General features: G+C 38.1%; 1 protein-coding gene across 1 annotated transcript in view; it reads right to left on the bottom strand.

Annotated features, from left to right (window-relative positions):
* GUCY1A1 (guanylate cyclase 1 soluble subunit alpha 1) overlaps positions 1 to 12,042 on the bottom strand; it is a 76,553-nt gene that overhangs the window by 6,547 nt on the left and 57,964 nt on the right. Inside the window, exons 7-9 of the mRNA XM_053583416.1 lie at positions 10,812 to 11,297; positions 7,039 to 7,182; positions 387 to 541 (exon numbers count right to left, since the gene is read on the bottom strand). Coding sequence (XP_053439391.1) covers positions 387 to 541; positions 7,039 to 7,182; positions 10,812 to 11,297 — 785 coding nt within the window. The remainder of the gene's footprint in view (positions 1 to 386; positions 542 to 7,038; positions 7,183 to 10,811; positions 11,298 to 12,042) is intronic.

The raw sequence follows: 12,042 nt of genomic DNA, 5'->3' as shown, positions 1-12,042 counted from the left end.
TCCACATATGAAAGCATAATAATAGAGGAATACGTGACATCTGTCAAAGATTAGAGCTAGGCTACAAATACCTCAGAAAAGTCATTCCCATGAGGCTAAGTAGCATAAGCAGTTTTCAGAAAAAGTTAAAGAGAGGATGATTGTTAGTACTTTGCCTTTTCCTTTAAGATTAAGTAAGCAGGGCGGCGCCTGTGGCTCAAGGAGTAGGGCGCCGGTCCCATATGCCAGAGGTGGCGGGTTCAAACCCAGCCCTGGCCAAAAATCACACACACACAAAAAAGATTAAGTAAGCAAAAAGTTTTGGAGAATAAATCAAATCAATGGGAAAAACTGCAATTGAGTATAAATAAAAACACTAGATCGTAGGTGCTTAATGCTATGAATACCTGTAAGTTGTTGGACTGACATTGATTTTTCGTGGAACACTGCAGGACTCAAACTTGTTAGCCAGAGTGACATTGTTTCCAAAAAGACAGTAACGTGGCATTTTAACTCCAACAACCCCAGCAAAAACTGATCCGGAATGCAGTCCAATTCGCATCTGAAAGCAAAAAATAACACAATCTTCCTGGTTACTGGTAAAACCCACTTGTCAGTGTTGTGGGAATGCTCTGTCTGAATTATTTTACCATTCACCCTCTCCATACCACTCCTTTCCTCAAAACACCCAGCCAGCTTCCCTCTACGTTGCAGGTGCAATTAAAAATTACGGATGCAGAATCAGTAGTCATACCTCATAACTCTCCTCCACTTACATGGTTAGGTTTATTACACAGACTATCTTCACTGTTCCTGGCTTAATATCTGAAACAAATTTCCATGCACACCTATCAGAGTCACCACAGCAATAGTCTATGACCTGTTTGTATGAATCTGCTCTGTCCGTCAAATGAGATTGACACAATTTCTGGACTTCAGGAGTTGTTTTTCAGAACAATGATAGAGAAGGGAAAATGAAGTTAACTCTTAAGAATATAAAATGTGTTTTTTAGACATTTTGCCTAAAAACAACTTTTTGCCAAACACTATCCCACTATTCAAATGCCTCACAACTGGGTAAAGGAAATTGTAATATTTAAGCAGACAATGATAGAGGAAACAGAAAGGGGGAGTTTCTTAGGTCTAGAGTTCAATGACTATATACACTAAGCTAAACATTTGGACCCCGGGAAAACCAAAGTTGTATCACACCTACATATGGGAGGCAGTCTGGACTGTGTTGGGGCAAAAGTTGAGAAATCCTAAAAGCTTTTAATGACTTGGAGAGTCATAGAGACAGAAATGTATTTTTAAATGGGATCTTCTAGAAGATTTGAGTACTTGATCTTAAACCATGCACAAATTCTTAAATACTGCTACCACAAAGCAAGTTAAAGTGGGGAAATTTAAGACAGTTAGACAAATTCTATGTTCAGTTGACTATTTTATTTTATTTATTTATTTATTTGTTTTTGGCCAGGGCTGGGTTTGAACCCACCACCTCCGGTATATGGGGCCAGCACCCTACTCCTTGGGCCACAGGTGCCACCCTAGTTGACCATTAAAAAGTTATATTAAGATATACACATTTTTAAAAAAGGCCAAGTACTCAGTAACTTAGATGTAATTTAGAAATCAGAAGACTCCAGTTCTACCTAGTTTTATAGCTAATTTCAGATATCTGCTAGAAACTTTCAAAAACTGCCTGCTTTTCAGATGCCATACCATGAGTACTATATAACTTTTGAACAAAAACACAAAATTTTGAGATAGGAGATTTGCATTCTAAACCTGTGGCTAGTAACTAGTAGTCTGACTTTTTCTAAGTCTCTTTACTTCTCTCTGATTATTTCTGTAGCTATAAAATCCTGGGTTCGTCATCAGAGTTTTACCCTAAGTAGTAAAACTTAGGTCTCTATTATGTTTTGCTTTTTCTTCTTAGGATAATGTGAGTTTACACGTAAAACAATTGTACAATATATACAGAAGGTGCCAACACAGAAGATGCCTAAAAATGTATACACACTTAACACAAGGAAATACCTGTATTAAAATTGTAGTACTCAAGATATACTAACAATGAAAGATGAATACAAGTACATTGAGCCTTTTTGGCCCCTCTGTATATTAAAGAAATGTTGAGCATTTTATATACTTTTTGGTCATTTGTCTATCTTCTTTTGAAAACTTCTGTTCATGTCTTCTGCCCACTTTTAATGAGGTTGTTTCTTTCTTGCTGATTTGTTTGAGTTCTTTGTAGATTCTTGATGCTAGGCCTTTTTTGGATGATAGTTTCAGAATATTTTCTCTGAAGCTGTAAGTTGTCCATTAATTTTGTTCATTACTTCCTTTGGTGTGCAGAAGCTTTAACTTAATTAAGCTCCATTTATTTATTTTTGTTGCCATATTTGTCTCTGGAGTATTAGTCATAATTTCTTTGCCTAGGCCAATGTCCAGAAAAATTTTCCCTATGTTTTCTTCTGGAATTTTGATGGTTTCCTTGCTTACATTTAGGTCTTTGATCTATCTTGAATTAAGTTTTGTGTATGGGGAGAAAATGGGGTCCTGTTTCATTCTTTTGCATGTAGCTATTCAGTTTTTCCAGCACTGTGCATTGAATGGGGCTTCCATTCCCCAATGTATGCTGTTTGTTTTGTTGCGGATCAGTTGACTGTAGGTAGATGATTTTATTTCTGGGTTCTCTATTCTGTTCAGTCTATGCCTTTACTTTTATAACAGTACCGTGATTTTGTTACTAGAGCCTTGTAGCATAATTTGAAGTCACATAAGAGGATGCCTCTAGATTTGTTCTTTTTGCCTAACATTGCTTTGACTATTTGAGCTCTTTATTGGATCCAAATGAAACATATAATTATTTCTTCTAGATACATGAAATATAACACTGGTATTATCATGGGAATTGCATTGAATCTATAAATTACTTTAGGGAGTATGGACCTTTTCAATAATCATCAGGGAAATGCAAATTAAAACTCAATGAGATGCCATCTTGCCTCTTTCAGAATGGTCATTATTAAAAAGTGGGGGTGACAAGGGGTGACAACAGAGTTAAAAAGTGCTGGTGTAAAGTGCTAGTGTGGCCACAGAAATATAGCAATGCTTATACACTGTTGGTGAGACTGCAAATTAGCACAGCCCCTGTGGAAGCAGTATGTAGATTCCTCAACGAAATAAACATAGACTTTCCATTAGATCCAGCAATTGTACTGCTGGGTACCTACCCTAAGAAAAATAAGTCATTTTATCAAACAGACACCCACACACAAATGTTTATCACAGCACAATTCACAATTGCGGAATCAACCTAAGTGTCCATTAATTCACGAACGGATAAAGAAAAAGTGAGATATATCTACACACACATATACACCACTGAGTACTCAGGCATAAAAAGGAATGAAATAATGTCTTTTGCAGCAACTTCAATGGAACTAGATACCATTATCCTAAGTGAGGTATCTTAGGAATGGAAAAACAAACACCAAATGTACTCTCTAGTAATTGAGAGCTAAGAAATGGGCACAAAGAGATGCAAAGGACAATGGAAACCAAGAAGGGGAGAGAATGGGAAGGATGATAGGTAAAAGCTTAGCTATCTGGAATAATTAATACTTTTCTGGTGATGGACACAATGAAAGCTCTGACTTAAGCCTTATATGTGTACAAGTCATTCATATAAAGAAAACATTTATACCCCTTTAATATTTTGAAATAAAAAACATTTAAAAGAAAATTGTAGAAAGATGAGTAAAGACTGTTTTCAGCCCATAAATATTGGCTATAAGTTTACAACACTTAGATTGAAAAAGTTTTTGCCTTTTTGGGAAGCTCCTCTTGTAAAACGATTTCTTTCTATGTACTTAGTTATTCCAGCTTCTATATGAAAAGTTTCCTATAGCATCTTTATTTTTTTTGTGTTTCGTAATTAATACACGAATACATTCTCCTCATAAAAATCCAAACGATGCTGACAAATGACCCTCAGATTCCTTCCATGCAGCTCCCCCTCCATCCCCTTCTCCAGTTCTGAATCTCATACCCAAGCCCCATCAGAGAGCCTTCCAGATTCATGAGCAAGAAAATGATCCAGCGATTCAGATATACACATCACACCCCGAATGCATCTCTTTTCACTGGCAACAGATTTCCATGTGAAGTAACTGAAGACAAGGACAGAATTCTGGTTCTCAGTGAAAGTTTAAACAGGAGGCTGCTAGGAACGTCTTCCATTCGGAGACCACTTTTGGAATAGCCCATTTCTTATCATAGGCTTCCAGGAATTGCAAAGGAGGTGACAGAGACCAGAAGTTTGTTTCCAAGTTCATTTGCTACTTACTTTCATTGTTGCACTCAGCCCTCTGGTCTCTATCACCAATCCACCTGCAGTTTTCTAAGCCTCAGTGAATGGTGTCAGTGAGGAAATGAATGGGAATAAGCGAGTAAATCAATGATTTGCATATGTGATATCATGGAGTTTGAAAAGGAAAAAACGTGAAATATTTTCTGTTCTTTCACTTGGATTGCATCCTAAGAAGAAGCAGGGAAAGAAACAGAAAAAGCGTAGGCTTTGAAGCCAGATAGACGTGACTCCCTGTCCTGACACCTAAGTTGTGAATTCCTCCTCATGATGTTGTTACAAGGAGTAAATGAGACAGTGTTTAAGTCATAATATGCCCCCTTCTGATACATGTAAATGTCTCCTCGCCTACTAAAAATACTCTCCATTTTGCCTCTGTGATGTTTCCCAGGACTGTAGGTTAATACAAGTAAAGAGGTATGATTAATGTCTCACTTTATATTTACTAAAGCTAATCTATTATTACTCAGGGAACTAGGTGCAAATAATACTTCCAATTGCAAAAAATCTAAAAATACATTTCTATAAATAACAAACTTCATGCCATTAATTTACCACCCAAACATATACATTTTAATTACAAAATCAATTTTTGTGAAAATCACTGATCATACATTAATCATTAACTGTATGTTTTTTCAAAACTAAAAACTACACTTTTTAAATAGTTTTAATATTTACTTTGATGCTATGAATTCCCTCACAAAAATTAGAAAAAAATAATAGTTCCCATCTAAAAAATATAATCATGGAAATTAAGTCTCAAAAAGTCAGATATTTTGGTACTTTTAAAAATCAGCTACAAATAATTTCATATTCCTTCTACTGAGACACAGAGTCTATACCCCTTTTTCTCTGGATATACATAGAATTACTCTGATCAATAGAATAAATGTATCAGAAATGTCAGGTGTGTGTCTTCCAAAATTAGATTATAAAAGGCTATGCAGCTTCCACCAATCTTGTTCAGTCATACATGAACCACTATGTAAGAAATGGGACTACTCTAAGATTGCCATATGGGAACACCACTTACGCTGACAATCCCAGCTGAGCCCAACCTTTCAATCATCCCCACCTAAAAAACAGGCATACATGTGAGACAGCTATCTTGCAGTGGATCCTCCAGCTCCAAGTATTGCAATCCCAACAATTCTTTCCACCTTCAACTACTAAGTAACCTCAGCTGAGCTCCCAGATATTATGGAACAAAAACAGAATACCCCCTCCCTGTTTATGCAAATTTTTGATATACAGAACCCATGCATTAAAAAAGTTTGTGGTTTTACACTACTCAATTTAGGGACGCATGCCACAAAACAACATATAATTGGTATGATAAAAGAGTTAAAAAGCAGTTATGAAGGCTTAGATACATGGTTTCTATTATGGTTAAAGAGAACTAAGACTAGACCTCTAAATATCATAGTTTGTTTACAAAAGTGTTTTTCCCCTTTCTTCTGTATGTATTATATGGCATACCAGGTAAGAGTCTACATTACTTCAAAGGCCTATTTTTGAAGGTCATCAATTGAAGAGTCTTCTATAAGATTAGGTGGTATATTCACCACAAGTGGGACGAGTAAAGGTAATCTGTTTACGTTCTATTCATTAAACCAATGCCTACTGTGTTAATTTTATCTACTTATCCTCCAGAAGACATTATTCTGTGATCCATGGATCTAGAGATTTTGGAATGTTATGTGCCATGGGAAATATTGGTAGATTAGCACTTAATGTCCATTTGAATGTAATGTCCTCTCCTGTAGGAATCGGAAAACTAAAAACTACACTTTCCAAATTGCCTTGCAGCTTCTAAATACATTCAAAGTATAGTGGATCAGAAGCACTTACACAAGACTTGGAAGATATTTTTTTCTCTGACTGAACACCTTTCCTTCCAGATGCAAACAGGATTGTGGAAACCTTTTCAATTTCTATGGTACACTTAGCAGAGAGTCCCTTTCTGAGTCACTCCTCTTGTGATGGTCCTGGTGCAGAACTGCCATCTTGCTGATTCAAGTCATAGTAGGTACAGGGATTTTTTGTTTGTTTCTTTTGTTTTTCTGTAGCCAGTAGTAGAAATAGCAGTTTTCTAAATCCAGTAAGTTTCCTGACTCTGGAGTGGCTGTGGTGGCATAGTTCTGGAATCATGGAAGAAGCAGTGGTTCTGAAGAATGATTTTAGGAAGCATGTTTTTTTTTTTTTGAGACAGAGTCTCACTATGTTGCCCTCGGTAGAGTGCTGTGATATCATAGCTTACAGCAACCTCAAACTCTTGGGCTTAAGCAATTCTCTTGCCTCAGCCTCCTGAGTAGCTGGGACTACATGAGCCCACCACAATGCCCGGCTATTTTTTGGTTGCAGTTGTCATTGTTGTTTAGCATGGTAGGCTCAAATCCGCCAGCCTCAGTGTATGTGGCTGGCGCCCTACTCACTGAGCTGTGGGTGCCAAGCTGGAAGCATTTTTTTAAAGCTCAACTTATAGATGGCTTCTTCTGTTCTATCAATGAATCTGTAAGCCATTTAATACCCTATAGTAAAGTTCTTCCTCCTTAAACAAGTTAAAGAAAGAATTGCTTTCTGCAACTAAACCCCAATTGATATACCATTCTTTCAATAATCAGCTAATATTCATTTGTTCTCATGACATCACCTGGATGATACATCCTCTTCCTTACCTTGATAGGTTCTCCATCGGGAGACATGACTTCATCAGAGAGCTCCATCATCTTCAGGGCCATCAGTGCTATCTGCACAGCATGGGTGTCACTCTCTTTGTGTAATCCCCCAGCTACACAGTATGCGTCGCCAATGGTCTCCACCTAGACACAACAGTTTCCATACTATAAAAATAAAGCTCAGTATCACAGCCCATGTTATATAGAAGAAATTAAGAAGCATATAGCAGAAATATCAGCACTCCAACCTCATGGAGAATCAGAATAAATCAGATACCCTTTCGAGAAATTCACAAGATTCAGACTCCTTACATCGGGCACTGCAGTGAGGCCGTAAAGTCCTGTGAACACACCGTCAGCTGGGTTCCTACGCCCAGATGAGCCACTCTCTCATCATATCATTAACCTCTTTTGTTCCTCATAATGTGAGATAGTTTTGTAGAAACAAATGATATATTTTATAATTGAAGAAACTGCCTGAAGATATTTGGATCATTTACTTATTTTATATCTTGCTCATACAAAACAATGTTTTGTGTGAAGTCACTACTCCATAAAGTTGAGCAGTGTAAAATCAAGACATTAATAGTTATAAGAGCAAAAGAGATATGGCTTTTTCTGAAGGACTCTTGGGGTTTTTATTGCAATTATCAAATGTCTACATGGATATTGATTAGAAAGTATAGAAACAAAAATGTTGAACCAGGAGATAAGAGCAAAGATACTTAAAAAGCTATTGGAAATCAAGCTATTATTTAAGTCTCAAGTATTATTATTATCATCATTATTGTTTTTGTTGTTACAGGTGATTTTTATCTGTGACAATGGCTATAGAAAATAAATAGTTAATTTAAATCTACAAGTAGTTCCCCTAATTCTAAAAGCTGCATCTTTCTTTTCCTCTCAATATTTATTATAATTTATAAGACCATATTATTCCTCTTACCTAAAGCCTCCATTATGGAAGGATGAGGGTGAGAAAAGAAAAAAGAGGGGTAAAGCTTCAGAAATCCTCAGAGTAAATGCTGATACTCGTGATGGCTCTAAGGTTCTTCCTGACCCATCGTTCTGCCGTTCTCTGATTTTATCATGTCATCTTTCATCTTCTCGATTTGTTCCAATATCACTGGCCTGCTATTATTACTCCTCAAACATACCAAACAAGCTCCTGTTTGCTACTCCTTTGCCTGGAACAACCTGTCCCCAAATAACCATGTGACTTGTCCCTCATTACCTTTGGCCCCTGCTGAAGCCTCAACTTATCGGAAGTCCTACCCCAACCACATTCTAAGAGCGAGCAATCACCTCTTACCTTCTGCACCTCTTCTCCTGAACCTGCTTTCTTTTTCCTCCAGAATATTACACCAACTGAAATACTATTGATATGAGTTTACTAATTTATCTATTGCTTTTCTTTCCCCGCAAAGTATGTAAACTCTCTGAGTTTGTCTATTTTATTAACTCTTACATCACCAGTGCCAGCAATGACTGAGCCAGACAGCAATGCCCCCCATAAGCTTCTCCTCAGCAATGAGTTAATAAGAAGTGTTCAGCATGATGGTACCACTGGTGCTCGATAAAAACACTAATAAAGAAAGGTCAACCTCCACCTCTACTTGGTGTTAGGGGCTTCTTCTTTCTGCTCTTAGAGCATCTTGCATGAAACTGGGCAGGAGTAGGTATCCATCCATCACTTCATAGGGAAATCTGGCATTTGTCCTTTCTGCCCTCCTCCCCCAACCCACACGTGAACTCTCCTCATAATGACAGGGCCCTCAGTCTCCACTGCTCACACATGTTGACAAATGCTAGATAACCAGTAAGTATTGGCTAAAAGAATAAGTAAATGAACATGAAGAAATGACTGAAAGACAGAAAGAAAATAAAATCACATAAAGTCCTGGTACAATCATGTCCTGAAACAAATAAGTTTGACTTTTCCTCAAAAGCCATCACACTCAGAGGTCAGCCTATACCAATGCATTTCACATATCTGAAATTTACTCCATGCTTAAAACCTTTCCTTATTAATTTTTGGCTATCTCCAGGTGTTTTCATGCAAAATCAGAAGTGAAGGTGGGAAGGAGAACTGAGAGATAAGGAGATTCGTTATCTAACTCCAGCTATAGCTGGATTACTCAAGGAACTCTGTGGAAGCTGCCCTTGTAGTAAGGGCCATAGCTTCAAAATACTTGAGGGGATAATTGGAAACCATACCCTATACGCTTGATAGAAATAACCAAAAGTAGCAGAGGGCTACTTCTGTTAGCAATAATAGCAGGTTGCAAAGGAGAAAAGGATGCCCTTCTCATAATCCTAAGAGAGGAGACATTCCCAAGTTAGAAAATGTCTACAAATAAATAGAGTGGATTCCACAAGAGGCCATAGAACTTAACCTAACTAAAACCAATTACTGTATCTGTAACTACATGGAGACCTCTTTTTCCCCAAGGGAATCTTGGCTCTGCCTGGAATTTCCTATTAGAAATTTCAAAAAGGAAAGTTTGACTTCTAGCATCCAGGACAAGATATGGCAAGGGCTTATGTAATACCATGAGTATTTGTTTCCTCATGATTAATGTATTTCTTTCATGTTGGGTGTAGCCCTGAAATGTCAGTTATGTGGCAAATAAATTAAGAAAATGATTAAAGCCCTACGAATGAGAACCATGCTTTATTCTTAGTGCCAAAATCTAAAACAAGGCAAAATAATTTAAATCAGTAAAAATGGGTTTAATTCTAAAGAAGCATGTAAAACTTGGAATCTCTTCTCTAGTTCCCTTACTAATTTTTACATTAAGAAAAAAAAAAAAAACAGGTTCAGCGCCCAAAGCACAGTGGTTACTGCACCAACCACATACACCGGGGCTGGTGGGTTTGACCCAGCCAGGGCCAGCTAAACATCAATGACAACTGTAACAAAAAATAGCCAGGTGTTGTGGTGGGCACCTATAGTCCCAGCTTCTTGGGAGGCTAAGGCAAAAGAATTGCTTAAGCCCACGAGTTTGAGGTTGCTGTGAGCTGTGATTCTACAGCACTCTACCGAGGGAAACATAGTGAGACTCTGTCTAAAAAAAAAAAAAAGACTTACTAGGTAGAGGTCACTGCTATCTCCCTAGAGTCTAGAATGATGCCTGACTGATTCTAGACTCCCAATCAACCCTGGGTGCTTAATGAATAATCCTTTTAACAATCCTGTTGATGAAGATTATGGGACACAATATACATCCAAATGGCAGGCGGGTATTATTTTATCTGTTTTAGAAATGATGAGAAAGTTTAAACAGCTCAGTTTACAAACCAAGGAAGGACATGAACAAGATTTTCAGCTTTCCCTGTGTACAATTCTCTGTATAAGCCATACCTTGATTGACCTCATGCTTCATAATTCAACTCAGTTTCCACAGTGAAGTGGCAGTTCCTCTGACTGGTAAACTACCTTTTCTCAGGTCTTACTCTTCTTTTAGTTTATCCTTTCTCCTTTCTCTGCTCATTTTTTTTTTTTTTTTTTCTGATGACAGAGTGGCAATCTTTCATGGAACAATTATGTCTGAACAATTATGTGGCAGATTCTGAGCTATTTTTGGCTGGAGAATGTCCACATAATTAACTCACAAGGCTTGCTCGCAGGATGTGGCTTGCATGACCTCGCAGAGAAGGCCTTTCACTTGCATTATAATTCACCACTGCCTCCACTGCCTACCCCCACAGAAGTGCAAGTGCAAGTGACTTTTGCAATTGAAAGGGTCATTCACTGCCTGGTTCTCCCCTACCTTATAGACATCCAGCTCTCCACACTGCTGGTCAAAGCGAGTGTACAGCGCATTAAGCATGGTGATGACCTGCAACGGTGAGCACTGGGAGCAGATGGCCGTGAACCCCACAATGTCTGAGAAGAGCATGGTGACGTTACTGAACTTCTTGGCTTGCACGACTTGCCCTTGCCACAGCTGCTGAGCAACCTCAGAGGGAAATATAGAGCAGAGAAGATCTACTGTCTTTTTCTTCTCCTCCTCCAGGGCCTGGTGGGCCTGCTCCAGCGTGGCCTTCAGCTTCCCCAACCTCTTCTTCAGACCATCTTGAGCTCGGGCCTGTTCCCCTATCAACACTACATCCCGCAGTGCATTGTGAATTGGGATATCCGACAGGTAGAGCCCTCGTCCTGTAAAATCTTCTAATCTGTCTACACAGGGTGACCCCAAGAACAAGATCGCACTGGACTCAACAATGTAGATCATTTGGCCTTTGAGGTCCATCACCTATGAAGCAAAGGAGAAGTGGCTGTGGTTTAATTAAGCCTTCAACATCTTTCTGAGAGGGAGTGGATACAGTGATAATCACCTTGAGTTTAAACCCAATTTTTTCAGCCTGCTACAAAAGAACAACATGTTTTCTTATAGTTCCAATTTGCTATGAATTCTAAAATGCATGTACACATTTGAAGAACAGTATGTACTCTATGCTGAAATCATGATTTGCAATAAACAATGTGAAAAAATATTACATTAAGGCTTTCTCACTAAGCAGTATGTTACTACAGTATTACCTCTGTATGCTGATCATCCAAGGGACAGTTAAAAACAGGTTAACCTGTAGAGGTGGCCAACATAAGGAACTAGACTTGCTGCACTGATATGTACATGTGTTGCATGTCCAGTCTACGAAAACGAGGCCAAGGAGGTTGGTGTAGAGAGGTGGGCAGCTATGGAGGTTCTACTGTATATTTTTTGAATATTCTCACATGTTTAATCTGGAATTACATTATTTTCATTTTGTAGCACTCACTAAATTGCATTTCCTTCATTCTTTCTTTCCTCCCTCGTTCTGTCCTTCCTTCCTGTTATTTTCTTTTTTGTTTTTTTGTTACTATGTTCATCTTCCTTTTTTCTAATCTCTCCTGTTTTAGCTTCTCTCTTCTTCCCCTCTTCTCCCATGAGCTACTTCTCCCTGCTACATCTGGCAGATACAGAAGATAAAAGATTTTTGTTTTCATATTTTGTTTTT

The sequence above is a fragment of the Nycticebus coucang genome, chromosome 1 (assembly GCF_027406575.1).
Source record: "Nycticebus coucang isolate mNycCou1 chromosome 1, mNycCou1.pri, whole genome shotgun sequence".
NCBI lineage: Eukaryota > Metazoa > Chordata > Mammalia > Primates > Lorisidae > Nycticebus > Nycticebus coucang.
The sequence above is the reverse complement of the archived record's forward strand: the minus strand, read 5'-3'. Positions and strand labels throughout refer to the sequence as shown.